The following is a 20,554-nucleotide window of genomic DNA, read 5'->3' on the forward strand; positions in this document are numbered from 1 at the left end:
AATAAAGGTAACACTGCTTTCTATCTACTGTGACCTAGCTTTGAAGGATGAAATATTGTTGCAGGAATGCATTATTAAACACAAAAAATTGATGACTTGACCTAATCTTTCTGCATAAATCTTTTTTATTCTGTTACACTTACTAGGCTGAAATAAGATTGCCTGAAATTTAAACTGTATTAATACTATTTTCAACACATTTGGGCATCGCACTTTCAAATATTTTACAAAGTACTATTAGGAGCATTAGTAGTCAGTAAGAAGGCCACAAGGAAATGTCATATCAATATCTTTATAGAGAATCTTAAGGAGTCTGATCTTTCAGATTTGAGAAAACACTCAGTCAAGCAATTTTAAATTTTTTATAAATATTGACAGTCAATACCAGAAAATTTCTTTAACATAAACACAGTAATAACATCTTTCACCTCAGTAGTGTTCTACTTGTCCATATCTAAAAGAAATAGTACAAATTTCCTTTTCAGTCATCGTAACAAAATGTCCCATATCAATCCTGTTGTCACACTAAGTTCTGACACAAAGTAAAATTGACTCATCAGTGACAAAGTAATAATTATCTGCAAGTAACGTATCTAGCAATTTTTCCATGATTCTTATTATTATTATGCTTTTACAGCCAACATGGGACCACTTCAATTGACACTTCAAGTCAATTTTAGTTGGATCGTTTCTGAGAAAAGCATGTTATTTTACTCTTCCGAGCTGCCCAGTATTTCTTCATCCGTTCAGATCTTGCTTTCTTTTCTTCATCTGTAAACACCCTCTTCGTTGTATTTTGTCGTTTGTCTGTCTTTTGTTTAAATCTAATGCTTTTGTCTTTTAGCTTTGTAATTTTTCCAGTTTTATTCTGTAGGTCAGTCAGGGAAATTCCCAATTCTTTCATATCTTCTCTAATTTCTTTGATCCATCCTACTTCTAGCTTTTGGAACCAGAGCTTTTCAATGATATTTCTTGACAGTCTTGTTTCCGGTGTCCTTATGAGATGACCAAAGAAAGAGATTCTTTTTTTCCGCATAGTATCAGTAACAGGCTCTATTTCTCGATACACCACCTCATTTGGCACAATCCACCATTGGCCTTCTTTTTGGTGTTTTTTATTGATACACGTTCTGACAATTCTCCTCTCTATTTTCAGAATTTTTTCAATTCGGTTTTTCTGAGTGATTTTGAAAAGGGTCTCGCTTCCGTAGGTGACTTCTGGCTGAACTACAGTTTTATAATGTTTAAGTTTTGTTTTAGCAGAAAGGCATTTTTTGTTATATGTTGACCAAGTTAATTTTTGGGATTTAATCATTTTATTTGTCCTGTTTTGCCATGTCACTTTTTCATTTAAATTATAAGTTATTATTTCCCCTAGATATTTAAATTGTTTTACTATTTTAATTTTCTGATTGTTTACTGTAATGTGCTCTATTACCAGAGGATCTATGGCCATTAGTTCAGTTTTTTCCAAAAGAGATATGAAGCCCTATCTTTTGTGCTAGGTTTTGAAGGTCCATGATTTGTGTTTTGGCTTCTTGAATATTATTTGCTAAAAGAGCGAGGTCATCTGCAAATCCTAGGCAATTTAGTGTGATGGAGTTTTTCTTAGTACCCATTTTTATATTTTTGGGATTTATTTCATACCATTTTCTCATGACAAATTCGAGGGCGCAGTTAAAAAGGAGTGGTGAGAGGCCGTCTCCTTGCCTCAATCCAGTTTTTATGTAGAAGGGTTGAGAGAGTTCACCTCTGAATTTCACTCTGATTCTTCACCCATGATTCTTATTATAAATAACCTATTCAGTAAAGTGAAAACTCACTCCCTATGTTTTTCTGCAAATATGCCATGTATATTTTTCTGGGATCCTAACTGTAGAGTATCAAAGTTACATCTTGTCAGATGATTCAGTTTGCATAGTTCATGATTCTAACCTGCACCGTACCACTACCGATTAATATTACATTTCAGCATGTGACCTCTATTTTCATAATGTTAGGATTTTCATCAGCAATGACAGTTGCATATTAAATTTTATGAATCTGTGACCATTAGTACTATCATCAGTCACTCTTCAATCGGTAACCTGTTAGCTGCACTACAATTCACAGACGTGGCTTCAGTATTAGTTCCTTCAAACTGCATCTACCTTCAGTGCATTGAAATTGGTCAGCAAACTCCCCAATTCATCATGAACCATAGGAATTCTATTATTCACTCACCATCTCCACTTTCCTTATCGCTAAATTGATATAATGGTTATTTAGAGTTCAATTCCCCTCTCAGTAATATCCCTTTTTATATTGCTTAGATAATAATAGAAAATTATCTTTCTAGACCCTTGTGTTGTTTGCTGTTTTGGAAAATCATAATTTTAGATGGGTCATTATTATAACAGTACTACTCTAGCAAATAAAGTTCTTGGTTGTAGTACAACATGAAAGTATGGTCCATATCAGTTAAGGACACAAAGGTGTTGGCAACTTTGCATTATTATTTTTTTAAATGGATACAGGTGAGAAATTCATTGACTTTCTTTGCTGAAGCAATTAATACAAAATTGTGATTCACATGAATTGGATTAGATATAAAAGCAAAAGGAAAGTATAAAAAAAAAGAAAATTTCTTATTCTCCAGTTAGTATTAAAAAATGATATGTCACATAGTTGATGGAAAGATGCAAACCACTGAGACATTGAAGAGTTTTTTACCAATTTAGTTATTAGTCTTCATCGTCAAACCGCTTTTATTAGTATCCGTGATTAACATATGAGGTGTGTGAGAAAAGTAATGAGATTGGTAACACTGCGAGCGATCTGGCAACGCTGTGTCTATTAGTCTGTGCTAGACTGGTTTGTTCATCCCTTCCACATGCTCAGTACGAGTTTCAACTTCGTTCAGCCAACACATTATTTTTGACGGCGCCATCAGTGAAGTTGTGTTTTTGTTGTGTGTTACGAAAATAGCGCATCGTAATTTAGAGCAACATTGTGCAATCAAGTTTTGTGTTAAACTTGGAGAATCCATGATTGTGACCTTTGAAAAGTTGAAACAGGCCTATGGGGAACATTGCTTATCAGCATGCACACGTTTTCCATTGGTACAAATCATTTTTGGAAGGCCGGGAACACATTGAAGATCAACCTTGCTCAGGGAGACCTTCAACTTCAAAATCTGATGAAAACGTTGAGCATGTGAGGGTTCTTTTGAGATCAGACCTTCGTTTAACAATAAGGATGATGAGTGAACAGTTAAATTTAAACACTCACCATACATCAAATTTTGACAGACAATTTGTACACGCAAAAGGTTCGTGCGAAATTGGTGCCGAAAAACCTCACAACGAAACAGAAGGACAATCAAGAAACTTGTGCGTTGATCTTCTTGAGAGGATTGACAATGACCAAGAATTCTTCAATCGTGTGATCACAGGTGATGAATCCTGGATATTTGAGTACGATCCTGAAACAAAGCAGCAAAGCGAAGAGTGGCACATTGTCATCTCCTCAACCAAAAAAATTTCGAATGAGTAAATCAAAGATCAAAACCATGCTGATTTGCTTTTTTGACACTGGGGTATCGTGCATAAAGAATTTGTTCCTCCAGGACAAACTGTCAACCAAGTGTTTTACAGAGGTGTCCATGAAAGGCTCAGGAAAAGAGTGAGTGATCCGCGTGAGACCAGACATTGCAGACAAGTGGATGCTTCATCATGACAATGCCCCGTGTCACACGGCCATTTCCATCAGAATTTTTGGCCTCAAAACGTATTCCAATGGTTCCTCAACCCCCCTATTCACCTGATTTGAGTTCTTGTGACTTTTTCCTTTTACTGAAATTAAAACATGTCATAAAAGGACATCATTTTGGAACTCTGGAGAAATTCAAAAGACTGTGACCGACCAGTTCAAGCCTTCCAGCGCTGCTACCAGGAGTGGTTACAATGAATCCGCCAGTGTATAGCTGCCCAAGGGAACTACTTTAAAGGCAATAATATTGTTGTTTGAAAAAAATAAAAACTTTGGTAAGTAAAAAGTCAGTTTCATTACTTTTCTCACACACCTTGTATACTTCTTTACATACACATTACATTACTGAAGTGATGATTCCTCAGTTACTTCAAAAATTCTGAAAAATGTTATATGCCTTACTAGCCTTTCTCATTCACTATTTTCTTCTTCAGGTTCATCTGCATCACTAGTCTATTTAAGATTTGTCCCCTTTTCTGAAATAGTTCTGCACAATTAAATAAAATATTTATGTCACTGGCAAACTTTATCTAGCTTGTTGAATTGAAAATGTTTATTTTAGCAAATAAAAGATCTTGCCTTCTGTCAAGCAGTGCAGGGTAATTGTTAGACAGAAGACAAACCAACATTATAAATTGAGCTTAATAAAAAATATGATTTTACGACAATGGCATGGTTTGTTTTATATAAGAAAACAGATGATATCTCCACAGATTTACTATTTCTGCAAACCACTAACCATCCACAGGGCTTTTGATAGACTAATTTGCTTTTTAAAGCTTACAAATGTTTCTTAAAAATACTATATTATTATGAATCGTTAATTTAAATGAAACTAAAATGGCTAGTAATCGAACAAAAAGGTAATGTATTACCAGAGGGACTTAATAGTTTAACATTACTTTCTAGGTTAGTAATTGTTTTATACTTTGTTTATTACAGACCAAATGTTCCACCTTCCTGGTTTGAAAATTAGAAATTAGCAAGATTTCTAAGATGTTTACCCTTTTAAAATTTTATCTTGTTCTATGTAGTGAAGGTGTACAAGGGACATCATAGAATTAAGAACATTTACTTTCATCCAGATACCTCCCACTAGTGATGCAGTTCCCTATTTCATTTTCAGTCTATCCAAGTTTGTGACCACAAACATTACTGTTTTTTCCAGGCATTTAAAATAGTGAAAAAATCAAAACGATTTACATCTGATAGGTTCTTAAATTTCTTGTTTACATCCTGAAGAACATAAAAAATAAATAGGAACACTATTGACATTTACCAATCAATATAAAGAAGAGACCTTAATTAATTTTTTTATTGTACTGTTACTAGTGATGAAATATGGATCTGTCAAAAGTTATTAAAAATAAATTACAATTGATTGGCATTCAAGAACTTGCACAGCAGTACCAACAGGCATCCGCAATCAGGTATGCTTTTAAGTCGGTGTTAATACTGAAACACTACTTCAACTACTTGGCTGTGAAGTATTCAAGAATTTACCATAAAGCCTGATCTAGCCCCCACTAATTTTCAGTCATTTCCTAATCTTAAAAAATGTTTAGGCAGCAGTCATTTTGGAAGTGACTTGAGGTCAATAACAGCAGATTTTAATAATGAACTAGAAAAGCCGATGAAAAGTGTAAATGAATGTATGATCATTTCTGAGCCGATGGTGAGCAAGTACAGTTTTGTGACATTAAACAGTACCTATTTTCTTGCTCACCCTTGCTTGCCAATGTATTTTCAATTTCTTTCATTTCATTTTACAGAGCAAAACAAAGAAAACTTTTACAAATGATTTTCCATCACTGTCATCACTTATTACAGATTAAAATTTGTTTAATCAAGGTCAAGTCTCTGTAGTACAAATTTGTTAATGAATGTTGGGTTTAAAGATTAGTTTGTATGCAAGTTATTCTGTGCATTTAGATTTTAATGATGTAACTTACTTGATATGACTAATACATAAATTAAGTGATAATGATGTTTATTGTTTAGTCTAGATATTAAGTATATTGTTTATAAAAGGAAATGTACACGTATTACTCTATACGTAAAATAAATGATTATTTTATTGGAAGTAGCAAAAAATATACTAAACATTGTTAATTTTAATTATGCAATACTTTTTTATATAATTTATATTAACTTGGCTTCCGCAGTTTACGTTAAATTGTCATTTATCTTTTATTAATTATTCTGTTTCTAATTAACCAAGGAAGAAGATATGATTCAACCAAAGTATAGCAAAATCCAAAAATCATATCCTTTATCAACAAAAGGAAGTGGAAGTTAATTTATTTTATGATAATAAAACTATTTAAAACTGTAATTAATAATTAGATAAAACCAATTCTGCCATTCACATAAGTTGTTTACTATGTACACCGCTAGTTGCAGTCATGGTATATGTACTAACTATACTTATTACTCTAGAATAATAGGTTTTTCATACTACTCGCATGTTGACCATCTGTCTGTTGACTATTCGGATATCTCTTGCATACCCTTGCTATAAGCTTAGAAATATATCACATGTAACATCAGTTATAAAACATGTCAAACAAAACATGATCAGTTTTTTTTCTACTTTCAATGTTTCATGTAATTAGATTTTTCAACTTCTGTAACATTACATATTGGTTTTTAATTGCCCTCATGACCTTTCAACTTCACAAAACTTTACTCAGAGTACTGCATTAAAAGTTTTTGAAAGTTTATAACTTCTAAACATAGTAAATTAACTTTATTCAAATTGATTATGAATATAATTAATCATAGTCTGTTAAATGTATATTATGATGTGCAATTCTACTTCCAGTTATTTTGTTTTTTTTTTAGTCACGTGTGGAGAGGTGTGTTGTACAATGCAGGGATGATGTATATGATAAAATTGGTCCAAATGAAGGAGAGGCTGAGGTAAACCATATTTTATACTTCATTTAAACAAGCAGTTAAATGTTCTGTTATAATGAAAAAAATATCAATTTAATATCTAAATACATGAATATGTTTTTATACCGTAATAATGTTTGCATAGATTTTTATATTCTGTAAACGGATTTTCACGTTTAGCTCATACAGCAATTATGTACTTGTGTCAAGAAAGTTTTTGTAAAAATTAATATAAATATAATCTTATTTATTAAAATTAATTTTTTCATTTACTCCATTTAGTTGTTATCCACATTTATTACTTTTACAGACCTGATTATTTCAGCAGAATTTTTTATTATAAAATTTATATAGATGTGCAAGTTTGTAAAAGAAACACAAGTGAAAAAAAATTATTCCATTGCTGAGATGCAGTTTGCTAAATTATTAATATAAAAACATAATTTTCCCTTCTTTATTGCTATAATTATTTTCTTAACTTGATATTACATTTGTTACTATATAGAAACCAGAAACTTAACTTCATTGAAGATTAGTTTCCATAAAAGATGTTAAGGTAGGTTGAAATAATTTTTTTTTCATTTCTTTTTTTCATTTTTTTTTTTTATCAGTTGACTGATTTGATGCTGTTCTCCACTCCTTTCTGTTCTATGCTAATCATTTAACTTCAAAATATTTACTGCATTTCACATCCTCAGCTATCTGGGTATATTTTATAAATACTATTATTTTGCCCATTACAGACCACAAAGATGCAGTTGCAGTCCTAAAAATGAAGAACAGAGTTGGATTTTCACACATAAACAATTTTGAGAAGCATTTTATAATACAAAAAAAAATATTGTACATCTACTTTATAAATCAAATATATAAGTTTACAATAAAAAAATATTACTCAGATTCTCAGGCGATGAAACATTAGCTACTTCTTAACAGGTTTTACAAGCCAAACTGGCATAGGTCCACAAAATGAGTACAAACAGTTCGAAATAAAGTATATGATCTCATACCTGTCAGAGTCTTTTCTGTATAAAATTGTCATAATATACGAGGGTGAATCAAATTTAAATGGTAATTTTGCTATTCTATGCAGCATGCAGTTCTGAACTGAATGGAGAAGTGGGAGGGGGGTTAATGTTTGGTGTGCTAATGAGGGGGAACCAGCTTGGATAGTTCTTACACTCTGTTCTGTTGCCAGTACAGCCATGAGTGAGCAATAGGTTCCGTTGTCATTGCACAACATATAATCATAAAGTTTTTAACTAATGAAGGTGTTTAACCCACTGAAATTTTAACTCGTTTAAAGGTAGAGTTTGGGAACGCTACACTGTCATAGAACTGAGTGTATATGTGGGCCTGACAGTTTAAGGGCGGGCAAGAATGTGTAGAAAATGAAAGTCATGATTGACGCCCAAGGTCAATTCTCACAGCTGACAACATTTGTACCACTTGAGAGCTTACTGAAGGTGATCGCCAGTTCACTGTTGAAGAAATCATGTCAGAAGTGAGTATCAGTTATGGAGTGCTCAATCCACTATCACTGATCATCCTGGCTGTAGAAAAATTATTGCTTGATGGGTTCCGAGGTTGTTGATCAAAAATAAAAAATAGGTCAGGTTGGAGATCTGTGAAAGACTTCTGAAACGATTTTCGGCAAGAAGGGGATGATTTTTTGAAGCACATCATCACATGTGATGAGACATGAGTCCATCAATACATTCTGGAGTCAAAAATAGTAAGGAAGGAGGCTGCCCAGTTACGGTCAAAACCTGTCTGTCAGCCAGAAAAGGTCTTCCAGTGATTTTTTTTAAGGGGAGTTTTAATCATTGAGTTTCTCCACAATTAATGCAGCTTATTGCTAGCTGCGGCAGTCAACAAAGGATGGGGTATACCCATCAGAAATGTTATCCTTCTCCATGACAACACCAGGCCACACACTGTTATTTTGACAAGAGATAAATTGGAAAAAATGCACCAGGAAACCCTCAACCACCCTCCCTACAGTCCAGATTTGTCCCAGCGAGTATTTTTTGTTTGTACCTTCAAAGAATCGCTTGGAGGGGAATGATTTGAAAACAATGAAGACATCGAGGAGTGCATGCGCAATTGGTTGACACTCGTCCACAAACCTTTTATGAACAAGAAATATTCAAGTTTCCAAATCGTGGGCAAAAGTGTGTAGATCATACAGGAAGATATAGAGAAATGATGAAGTGTATGAATTGTGTATATTATTAATCAATAAATTTATAAAAAAAAATTACTGTTTATATTTGATTCACCCGCATATAAGTTTATGAAAAATTATTAATTTGTTTATATTAAAAAATAATAGTTCATTTTTATCATTCATTTTGTGTGACAGATTACTCTTAATGACAGAGAAATAACTATATGAATAAAGTGAAGTTATTCTTGACGCATAAGCTTGGGTAGGATACAGTTTTGGAATGTCCTTGTCAGGTGAGGGGCAAAGAACAGAACACATTAACAGCACATCTCTGCATACCATTTCGCTTGTACAAAGTATTACTCTAAGATCTGACAGCTGATTTCTGCAGGTATCTGCTTTTTAATGAAACTCAATTTAAATGAATGATTAATGATAATTTAATACATTACTACCAGGTTGCCTAGCAAAAATTAGCCGCACTTACCTTTAATTAAATATATTTAATTAATCTATTTAATGATTTGCAACTACATTTTTTTTAAGTGAATTAAACATTATTTGAAAAAAAATGTTGTGAAGAATGTAAAAAAAAAAAGGTTGCCGGCTCTCAGTGAGCTGCAACCTTCAAATTGCCAGGTGTAAACAGGTGTGTTATTGTTAATTATTTATGCTCATTGGGTTTATCAAAAAAATTATATACTAAATTGAAATTTAATTTTTTCTGTAAACAATAACACATGATTGCATATAAAAAATGGCCGCAAGTAGTGGTTGCCATTAATTAAACTAAATTTATTATTACATAATAAATAATGAAAACAGCAAAAAAGATGAGAAGTCTAAAATTGATTGTCATCGTCTTTATTCAAAATGAAGCAGCACACGCATTCCTTCTCTCTCATTCACACTCCTCTAGACTTTTTTTTCCCCCTATTTTTAAGCCTCTGGTAACTACTATTCAGATAATACTTCAGAGGATGATATGTATGAGTGTAAATGAGGTGTAGTCTTGTACAGTCTCAGTTCGACCATTCCTGAGATGTGTGGTTAATTGAAACCCAACCACCAAAGAACACCGATATCCACGATCTAGTATTCAAATCCGTGTAAAAATAACTGACTTTACTAGGACTTGAACGTTGGAACTCTCAATTTCTAAATCAGCTGATTTGGAAAGATGTGTTCACCACTAGACCAACCCAATGGGTTACACTCGTCCAGACTGAAAATAATTAGTTCAAATATGACAACCACTACTTGCGGCCATTTTTTTACAGGCTACCGTGTGTTATCTAGTACAGAAAAAATTAAACTTCAGTTTAGTATATAAATTTTTTGAAAAACACGATGAGTGTAAATAATTAACAATAACATACCTGTTTACACCTGGCAACTTGGAGGTTGCAACTGACCGAAAGCTGGCAACCATTTTTTTTTATATTCTTCACATCATTTTCTTTCAAGTGACGTTTAATTCACTTTAAAAAAATAGTCGCAATTTGTTAAAATATATTAATTACAATAAAATTAATTAAAGATAATTGCGGCTAATTTTTGCTAGGCAACCCAGCAGTAATGTATTAAATTATCATTAATCATTCATTTAAATCAAGTTTCATTAAAAAAAAGATACCTGCTGAAATCAGCTGCTGGATGTTGTACTAATGCAAGAATATTGAAAGCCATCCTATAAACAACATACACACAGTGTTAAACAAACATACAAATTTTTGAAAAAACATATTTACAGAAACTGTTACACTTAATTAAATATTACAAATTTATTTTTATCACTCAAATAGTATGATTGGAGAAAATAATCATAAAACCATCTGGTTTTTGTTGCAAAAATTATAAATAGTTTTCCAAAGGTCAAGAAAGAAAGTTTACACATTTCTCCATCAAGGCATTCTTAAAGACAAAGCATGGTATTAGCAGATTAAATAAGAGCAGTAGGCTACACTGTACTCTATTAGCTTATAGAGTGAAGAATAAACAAGCATTGTGTTTGCATTAGTGAGTTCATTATGATTCTGCTGAGTCTGACACTTGTATCAGTGCTGATTTACAACGCGGCCATGTCTATATTCATCAATATAATCAAACCTTTATATAATGTTTTTGTCTTCTCAGTTCTACTAAAACCCTTGATCTTTTCATATGATTATTCTTTTGTTCTCGTGTTCAATTTTTGTATTTCTGTTGATTATTTATTTACTCTAATGTTATTTTAATTTAATATAATGCAATTTTTTTAAGTTTACTGGAAGATGAGTGTAGTGTATTTTTAGAGTTGTGTCTGTACGACTCAAGTTATACCAATGTTTTGACACCATGTCTGATACTGATTCAGCTGATAATAGTGCATCATTATTGATATCCCCCTAAAAAAAGACAACAAAAAGCCCATAAGTCGTGTGGAAAAACAATTCATTTAAAATGCTTACAAAAAGCAAATTACAGAGTAATCCAACGGCATTGATTTCAGATATCATTAATAAACTGCTAACATGGAAATGGCGCCGCTTCGGCGTACAGTGTGGTTTAAGAATATGAATCTTCTAATGAAGTAAAGTAGTGGTTTTCAAAAAATAAAACCTTGCAAATCAATTGAAGAAGTTGACAGTTTCGATAAAAACACGATTTGTAAAAAAGTACATGAATTTTATTTATTGAGAAATAGTTTAGTGATGTGTTACCTCCTCTGGAAGATAATTCAGTCATTGTCTTAGACAGCACCCCTCATTATTCATGTAAAAGGGAAAAAATTTCAGCTGTGTCTTGGAAAAAGAATGATATCAAAATGTGGCTTAGTTCAAAAGGAATGATTTTTGAAGAGAATGAACTTAAGGTCCAGTTATTGCAAACGGATTTGCATATTAAAAGTAATTCGATTGTGTATAAAATTGATGAGTTAGCAAGATCCAGTTGCAAAACTCAATTACCTCCGTGTCATTGTGTACTCAATCCAATTGAGTTAATTTGGGGACAAATCAAAAGTTACATAGCATCAGAAAATACTGCTTTTAAATATCTGATGTTAAAAATTTATGCTTAAAAGCCAGTGATAAAACAGGCCAGCAGAAATGGAAAAACTGTATAAAACATGTAACAGATACTATTGAACCAAGTTAATGATAATTGGATAATAGAAAACAAAATAATGCCTTCAGTTGTGTCTCTTAATACTGACTGCACTACAGATTTCTCGCAATCAGATGACAAAAACTGAATTGAATTTATTATTTGTTTATTATCATAGAAATTTATTCTAAGATATTATTAAACTTTTACTGTTTGTGGACAATTAACTATTTCATAACTCTTAAAAAACTCAAATTAAATGCCTTAATTTCTTTAAATTTAAAAAATATGTATATAATCTCTGTAAAATATAATAGCGGGTGGTTGCTGAATATTAACTAATATTGCATAGCTTCTTTTAAATGCATCAGGATTTGTAGGAGATGCCTGTAAATCGGCTGTCCGAACACTCATATGTACAGCCTGTTTACTTGAACTCTATAAGATATAGATAATTTAAAGAAGGAAATGGATGGATTAGAGCTAGATATAGTAGGAGTTAGTAAGGTAAGATGGAAAGATAAATATGGTCAGGGAATTTTTAGTGAATAGTTGATCCAAAATGGAATAGCAGAAGTAGAAACGATAAGAAAATTTGACAGAGTGTTATTATAGGCGGCACAGTGAGCAAATTATTTTAGTCAGGATAAATTCAAAATCCAAGCTTACAGTTACATGCAGGTTTATATTATGACCACTTTGGCAGAAGTTGAAGAAAGGATATATGAAGAAATAGATTATTTAATTGAATATAAAAAAAGGGGACAGCAGTTTCATAGTAATGGAGACTGGAATGCCATATGAGGTGGTATCAAAATTTTCAAGACTAGTTCTGTAACTCACTAACAGATGGCAGCACAAGGCCACATACACAGTCACAGAGACCACTTACCTTCATAAGTCTGTGCCAAGAGACATGAACTTCTTTTTCCTGTTTTAGCCTCCAGTAATTACCGTTCAGATACTTCAGAGGATGATGTGTATGAGTGTAAATGAAGTGTAGTCTTGTACAGTCTCAGTTCGACCATTCCTGAGATGTGTGGTTAATTGAAACCCAACCACTAAAGAACACCGGTATCCACGATTTAGATTTAGATATTCAAATCTGTGTAAAAATAACTGACTTTACTAGGACTTGAATGCTGGAACTCTAGACTTCCAAATCAGCTGATTTGAGAAGATGCGTTCACCACTAGACCAACTTGCTGGGTCAAGAGACATTGAACTGTGTGCGTCGGTAGCTATGCAGCGTTACCACTTTTGCAGTTCCAATATGAACAGCAAGCTTGAACAAAGAGCGAATGTGTAACTCAACAAATCTGCCATAGAGATGTTATACATGATGCAGCATGTTTTTCAGCAATGCTGCCATGAGTCATGCAGGGTGTTTTGAATGGCATGTGTGCTTCAAGAGTGGAAGAACATCACTAGAAGATAACAAAAGATCAGGAAGACCTTAGAGCTCAACAACGGAATATGTTGAAACCATTTGGCAACTTTTACATAACCAGTCTACAACATTGCTTCCATTGTTAATGTGTCACATGGAACAGTCCAATTAATCCTGATGTGTGATTTGAACATGCACTGTGCGACTGCCAAAATTCCTCTCAGGCTGCTGACAGGAGTGGAAGGAACATCATGTTGAAGTCTGTCAGGAACAACATCAGCATGCCATGGCCCATCCTTCTTGTCAAGGATCATTACTGGTAACAAAACTTGGGTGTTCGGGTATGACCCTGAGACAAAGCAACAACAGTTCTCAGTTGAAGATCACATTATCTCCACACCTATAAAAGGTGAGTTAGGTCAAACAAGTACATGCTCATTGTCTTTTTCAACATTTGCAGTTGTGCATAGAGAGAAATCGTGTCCCGAGTGGTCTGACCATCAATAACAAGTTCTATTGTCAGGTTTCAACGTGGCTGATGGAGGACATTCAGGGAAAGTGACCAGAGCTGTGACGCACGAGAAACTGAATACCCCAATGCATCCTGTCACACGTGAGTTTCTTGCAAGACACAACATGATCTTACTACCCATATGCCATACTCTAGATTTGGCCCTGTGGACTTCGCCCTTTTCCACAGTTGAAGATCCAACTTAAAGGGTGCTGTTTTGATTTTGATACCATTGTGGAGATCAACATGAATCATAGAAGTTACTTGCCACACTTCGAGAAGTGGACTTCCAGGACACATTCCAGACATGGCAAGAACGCTGGGAACACTGTATTGCTGTGCAAAGGGACAACTTTACAGGTGACAATGTGCTTAGGTAGATAAATAAGGTAGTTTCTTGCCATGAGAGCTAGTCTTGAAATGTTTTGATCTACCTCATAGTAGAAATACAAGAAGTGATAGGTTGAGAATATCGTATATGTCAATGAAATAAAAGAGGAATAAGCAGAAAGCTTTTGAAGTTTTTCACTAAGTATAAATTAATTTGTAGAATGACGGGTAACCTATAGATAAGTTTAGATGTGCTGTAAAATGTAAATATTTTTTTTATTTAAGACAAATTTTTTGATTTTTATGAGAATGTCTAAATTAAGTTTTAGTTCAAACCTCTTCATTATGTATAAATGAGCCACAATTAGTAGTCTTTTAGTACTAAGGCAATCTCTTTTAAAATAATTTTTATTCCTGTTTTCATAATCATGTTAATTAGTAGATTGCTGTAAACTTAGACATGGTAATGCAAAGTAAATAATAGGATGAAGTTAGGACTTGTTTCTGAGTAACCTGAAGAAAATTTTTAAGGTGACTGTTGAGAATATGGTTTAACATTTGACAACAGTTTGGGTTTCGAAAGTTCAATCAAATCAGTAGTTTTACCAAAAAAGTAATGTAAAGAGCCATGACTGCATGCACTGAAGCATTTTAAGCATATTTGTGTGAGATTTTCATCATATCAGGGAAAGTGCTAAATGATTTTGCTGGCAGATTATAAAACTAAGTGCAACAGCTCAGGATCTGTCTAGCCGTAGAGAAGAACACACAGTATTTAAAGAGGCTTGCTCTATTGTGTAATGACTTGTGACAATGTTCAAGCAGAACTGTTTTTCTTTTGTAAGAGGTTATAGACATACAACCAGAGTAAGGTAACTAAGCAGTCAGGAAAAAGCTTGTCTTTCACTAATAAGCTTAATGATGAGAATCAGATTGAGTGGAATTCCTCGATGCAGATTATTACAATCAGTTGACATCCATAGTATATCTAACAAAAGGCAGTAATTTATAACTACTATGCCCAGTTTCACAATCACTATCTTGTAGTAATTTGTTATTTTTCTAAAAAGTATATTAAAGTTCATTGGATCACTGATCATTTTGAAAGATGACTGTTTTATAGGATATATTTTGTCCAGGTTTTAATCCACATAAATATATTTAAGATTACTGAATTTTATTATGTGATGTGTTTAATACGACTAAGCTCTTATGTGTTACTCTTTCTTTTTCCTCATCATCATTATATGCTACCACAAGAAAAACCTCTTTATTTATATATATATATATATATATATTGAGATAAGACTTATCTTACCTTAATTTCTCTTAAAAGTACTTTCGCAGATCCCACATCCTCAGTCATGATTGAAATAATTGTGTTATTGTATAATAAAAATACTAAAATAATGAAAATTGCATATCGATTATTATTTAAATGAGTGCTGCTATCTGTTGTAGTTGACAGTCTTCCTCAAACACTCTCTGATGGTTTATCAAATTATTTTGTTTATATATGTTATATTTTTCTAATATATCTCATTTTTATTAATTTCTAAATTTGTGTAATATCACAAATAGAATGTTTATTGTTTATTAGATGGTCTGCCATATTAGATACACCTAATTTATTGTTTTTGTAATTTCTATAATTTTCAAGAAATCTAGTTTTAAAGGATCTATTTGTTTTTCTTATATAAATAGCATCACAATCATTAAATTAATTTTATAAATTCCACACAAATTTTTTATTTTATTATTTTTTTTCTTTGAGGTTTTAAGGGACATAGACTACACTGGTCATTAGCCCCTTTCCACATAAAAAGAAAATAAAGTATTTTTTTTTCATCCCAAAAAAAATACTTGCGACATAGTCAGAAGACTAGTCTTTTTAATACACCACATGACTAATCATGGGATTAAAACCCCAAAAGAAATAAAATAGCAAGGGTGTAAAGGGTCCTTGCCACTTAAAATCACTAAAAACTTACACATTAAAACACTTAAACCATTTCCAGTGAAATGTTGTCAAATCTTCAAACGCTGCATCAAAATCAAATGAATAAAACTATTTTAATCGTATTCTTCATGCTATCGCCTAGGCTTCCCCTTAGGCCATCCTTTCTTGCTTCTCTTGTCCTTCCTAAAGGCCTCAATGTCAAATTCCAAGGTATCTGAGGCCTTAGAGATGAAATCTTCAGATCCCCTGCCAGAAATCACGGAGGATCTCCTGCTGCTGACATCAGAAGACACCAGCTCTGGTGGTGCAGTGAGAAGTACATCACAGTTGCGACTTGATGCACTCACTACTAGAACATGTGGGATGCCGAAGTCCTCAACCTCTCACTCAAAGGCCTTCGTGCTTTTGGAGGCTCCATTTTGGTTTTAGTTAAGTCCTCTTTTCCAAAATTTTTATTTTCTCAGTTCCCTGCATGGGAATTTTTGCTATTTCCACTTTAGCTTCAGGCTTTTTGTCTATTCTGCTTTCACTGTGTCCTTCACCTTGTAACTGGTCGAAGGTTCATTCCTCAAAGCAGACAAACTCTTTTGTTTGACAACTGTTGCTTTCTTCCGCTGTTTTGGGCTATCTTCTCTGGTTGAATGATTTCCAAGTTTGTTGTTCACAATATGTTCAACATACTTGCTAATGTTGGTGTCAGTTCTGCAATGACATCCTTTGCTTTGAAAGAAGATGCAGGAGATAACACAGCCTATGCATATGACAATAACTTTTGACGATCTATTTTTCACGATTTTCTTTCCTTCAAAGTAGCTCGCTTTTTGAATTGTCTTGATGTATATTATTATTATTTTAGCTTTTTAAATATTTTATTATGTGGTTATTAGGTTTGTATGCTAATTTAAATATTTCTTTATTGCAAATTTTAGTAAAGTTTTTAATGGTATTATTAGTATATAAATACTTTATGTATATATTTTTTACTCTTTTGTGTCTTAATATATATTGGTTGTGAGTTAATTATTTTGTTGTGTTTTGATAATTGATTTTTATAAATATTATTAATTAAAGTAGTATCATATCCGTTTTCAACTGCTACATGTTTTATGATGTTTATTTCATTATTTAACATTTCCTTGTTATTATATGCGTTTGATTGCTCTATTAATCATATTTGTATAAGTGCTAATTTTATGAGACCAAGAGTGATTTATTTATACTAAGTATTTGTTAGTTATACATTATTAACATGTGTCCTAGCATACCTACAGACCTTACCATAAAAATAATAAATAGATTTAAAAGTAACCCAGAAGATCTGAAATTTTTTAAAAGTACTGTCACTATTATAAGAAATGTATCTCAACAAAACTATTTTATAGTAACAAATATTATACACAAAAAATACCTTACCTGTGGGATTTCCACTATCAGCAATTATGTCAGAAATATACTTACAGGATTTTGAGAGTAAATGAATACATGGAATTACTCATACACATAAACTTTTAATATGAACATGATATGTTGGTGATATTCTCATTATATTTAACCCAGTAATAAACAATGAACATCTAATAATATTAACCAAATATTTATAGTTAAAATTTAAAATTAACATTTAAAATAGATAATAATAGAATGTTGAATTATTTAGATGTCAATATTGAAATAAACAAGGACAACCAAACTGAAACATCAGTATATAGAAAACCTACATCTAATAATATAACAAGTCATAAAAAATCAAATTATCCTTGATCTTATAAAATCAGCACTTATACAAATATGATTAACAGAGCAATCAAACACACATAATAACAAAGAAAAGTTAAATAATGAAATAAACATGTAGCAGTTAAAAATGAATATGATACTACTTTAATAGTATTTATAAAAAACAACTATCAAAACAAAATAACTACCTTACAACCAATACACAATAAGACACAAAAGACTGAGAAAATATACATAAAGTACACTAATAATATCATTGAAAACATTATTGAAACTTACAACAAAGAAATATTTAAACCAGCATACAAACCGAATAATAAAAATTTTAAAATAAAAGTAAATTTAACGATTGTGATGGTATATATATATATATATATATATATATATATATATATATATAGAAAAAACAAATAATCCTTTAAAACTAGATTTCTTGAATATTACAGAAAATTACAAAAATAATAAATTAGGTTTATATAATATGGCAGACCATCTAATAAACAATAAACATTAGATTTCTAATAGTAACTCAAATTTAAAAATATTAGAAATGAATAAAAATGACTTAAAATTAAATATATTACAAAAATATTATATACATAAATACAAACAAAATTTCAATTTGATAAACCATCAGGCAATGTTTGTGGGAGACAGTGCTGCAGATAGCAGCACTCATTTAAATAATAATTGATATGAAATTTTCATTATTTTAGTACTTTTATTTTTAAATTTTTATTATGGAGTTATTTCAATCATGACTGAGAATGCGGGATCCCGCCAAAGTACTTTATAAAAAATTAAGGTAAGATATGTCTTACCTCAGTATTCTTTATTAGGAGAATTATTTAATAGATTTTAAATATAATTTAACAGTACAGAGGAATAATATGAATATTAAAATGATTAATTTCAGTAAAATAATACACTTATTACTGTAACTATGATGTATATTATATGCATCAAGTTTTGAATGTTTACAAATTGTTGTAAACATTCAAAATAAACATCAATAACATTAGATTTCACACCTCGAATAACAAAATTTAAATTTTATGCTACATATTGTTTTAAACTTCAGTAACTTTAAACAGGATTTTATTCCGTCTAAGGTTAACTAAATAAGATAAACGAAAGCAAATAAAAGGCTGAGTTTTTAAAGAATGGAATGGTAAGTCAAGCTTATGGTCATGGTTTTCAAGTCAAGATTTTTTTATTAAACTTAAATCCAGAGGCTTGTTTACACTGAATGTTTTAGATATACATTAATCGAATAAACTATAATTTACTGGTCTTATTTGTTGCAGGTAGCTAAACATCACAGAGCATATGATGATTGTGCAAAAAAGTGTATAAATAAAATGATACAAGCTGTTCCTAATTTGTCAGAAAAAATGCACACACACCTAGAAGATACAAGCAGTCGCAATAACTATGTCTAAAATATGAAATTCTTATTTATTGAAAGTTACCGTTTGATATGTTAGTTTTATTAAATCTATGTAATTTTTTTCACTTCTTTATTTCTTTTCAGTTTGTATTAACTACTGTTTTTAGTTAACTTAGTAAAAATCTGGTAATCCAGATTTGATAGCTCATATAGCCTCCTAAATATAAATAATAGTGCTGTTGTCGCTTCCACACTTTTTTGTGTTTACTGCTATTGTGATTTAACTGTTACCAGGTTTATAAGTTTTTAAACCTTTAAAATAGCATTAATGAGGTTAACATTTGAATACTATAACTATAAATAAAAAGTGGGATATTAGTAATAACTTGAAATTAACCTGGTATTTCACTGATCTACATTAAATAGGCCTGTCAGACATGAATTACCAGATTTCTATTGTTCTTGATTTTTTCCAACAACAAGAATCTTTTTTATTTAGGTATTATTCATCTTAATTTTTTTTTAAATATTTGGAATTATGTTGTTTTTGTAAAATTTAGTTTATGTTTTAGTTTTCTATATTAGTTAACATTTAAGTTAATAAGCATTTCTTGGAAAAAGATTTATAAATGTTTTGTGAAAAAATGCAATTGTTATAGAATACTGGTAAAAATAATTGATTTTTTAAAGTTTGTTGAAATTGTTGAATGACATTTTACTTAATATTCTTTTACTGTAATATAAGTTTACAAGAAACTTTTGTTTTTTAGATAAATAAATTTGTTTTTAATATGTTTCTCTATATCTTCTTACATATCCATTCATTACTTCTATATTTAAGATAAACCATCTGATTTATAAGTAATTATAGCTAATTTTATGTGTGTGTGTGTGTGTGTGTGTGTGTGTGTGTGTGTGTGTGTGTGTGTATGTATATATATATATATATATTAATGTTAATGACTGGGAAAAGATATATAAACTATTAATTTTTAACCCCTGACTAAATCAGACTGACTATACATAATGCTTTCAGTCACTTATGTGGCTTAGTTATCATGATATAATTTTAAATACAGTTGTTATGTCATGTAGCAGTGAATCCAGTGATTTAGTGATGCTGGATACTTTACTATTGATTAATGGGGAGTGCTGTCTTGTAGCCAGTTTATCCGATTTCCTTCTGCCCGTACAGTAAAACTATAGGTTAAATATTTTGAGGAAACAGGCTCCACATTGAAAAAATGAGCTAGAAGCGTTAAGAAGTGTATGTAAGACAGAAAATGTTTTGAGAGTGGATGCTACTCAACAATAAAGTCTTACCTGATCAG

At 31.5% G+C, this 20,554-nt stretch overlaps 1 protein-coding gene across 1 annotated transcript in view; it reads left to right on the forward strand.

The window, feature by feature from the left end:
• Nucleotides 1–20,025, forward strand: part of LOC142323305 (protein FAM136A-like) — a 34,925-nt gene extending 14,900 nt beyond the window's left edge. The window contains exons 3-4 of the mRNA XM_075362778.1: nt 6,595–6,672; nt 19,141–20,025. Of these exons, the coding sequence (XP_075218893.1) occupies nt 6,595–6,672; nt 19,141–19,275 (213 nt within the window). The 3' untranslated portion in view covers nt 19,276–20,025. The remainder of the gene's footprint in view (nt 1–6,594; nt 6,673–19,140) is intronic.
• The last annotated feature ends 529 nt before the right edge of the window (nt 20,026–20,554 follow it).

This window comes from Lycorma delicatula, chromosome 4 (assembly GCF_047948215.1).
Source record: "Lycorma delicatula isolate Av1 chromosome 4, ASM4794821v1, whole genome shotgun sequence".
NCBI classification, from domain to species: Eukaryota; Metazoa; Arthropoda; class Insecta; order Hemiptera; family Fulgoridae; genus Lycorma; species Lycorma delicatula.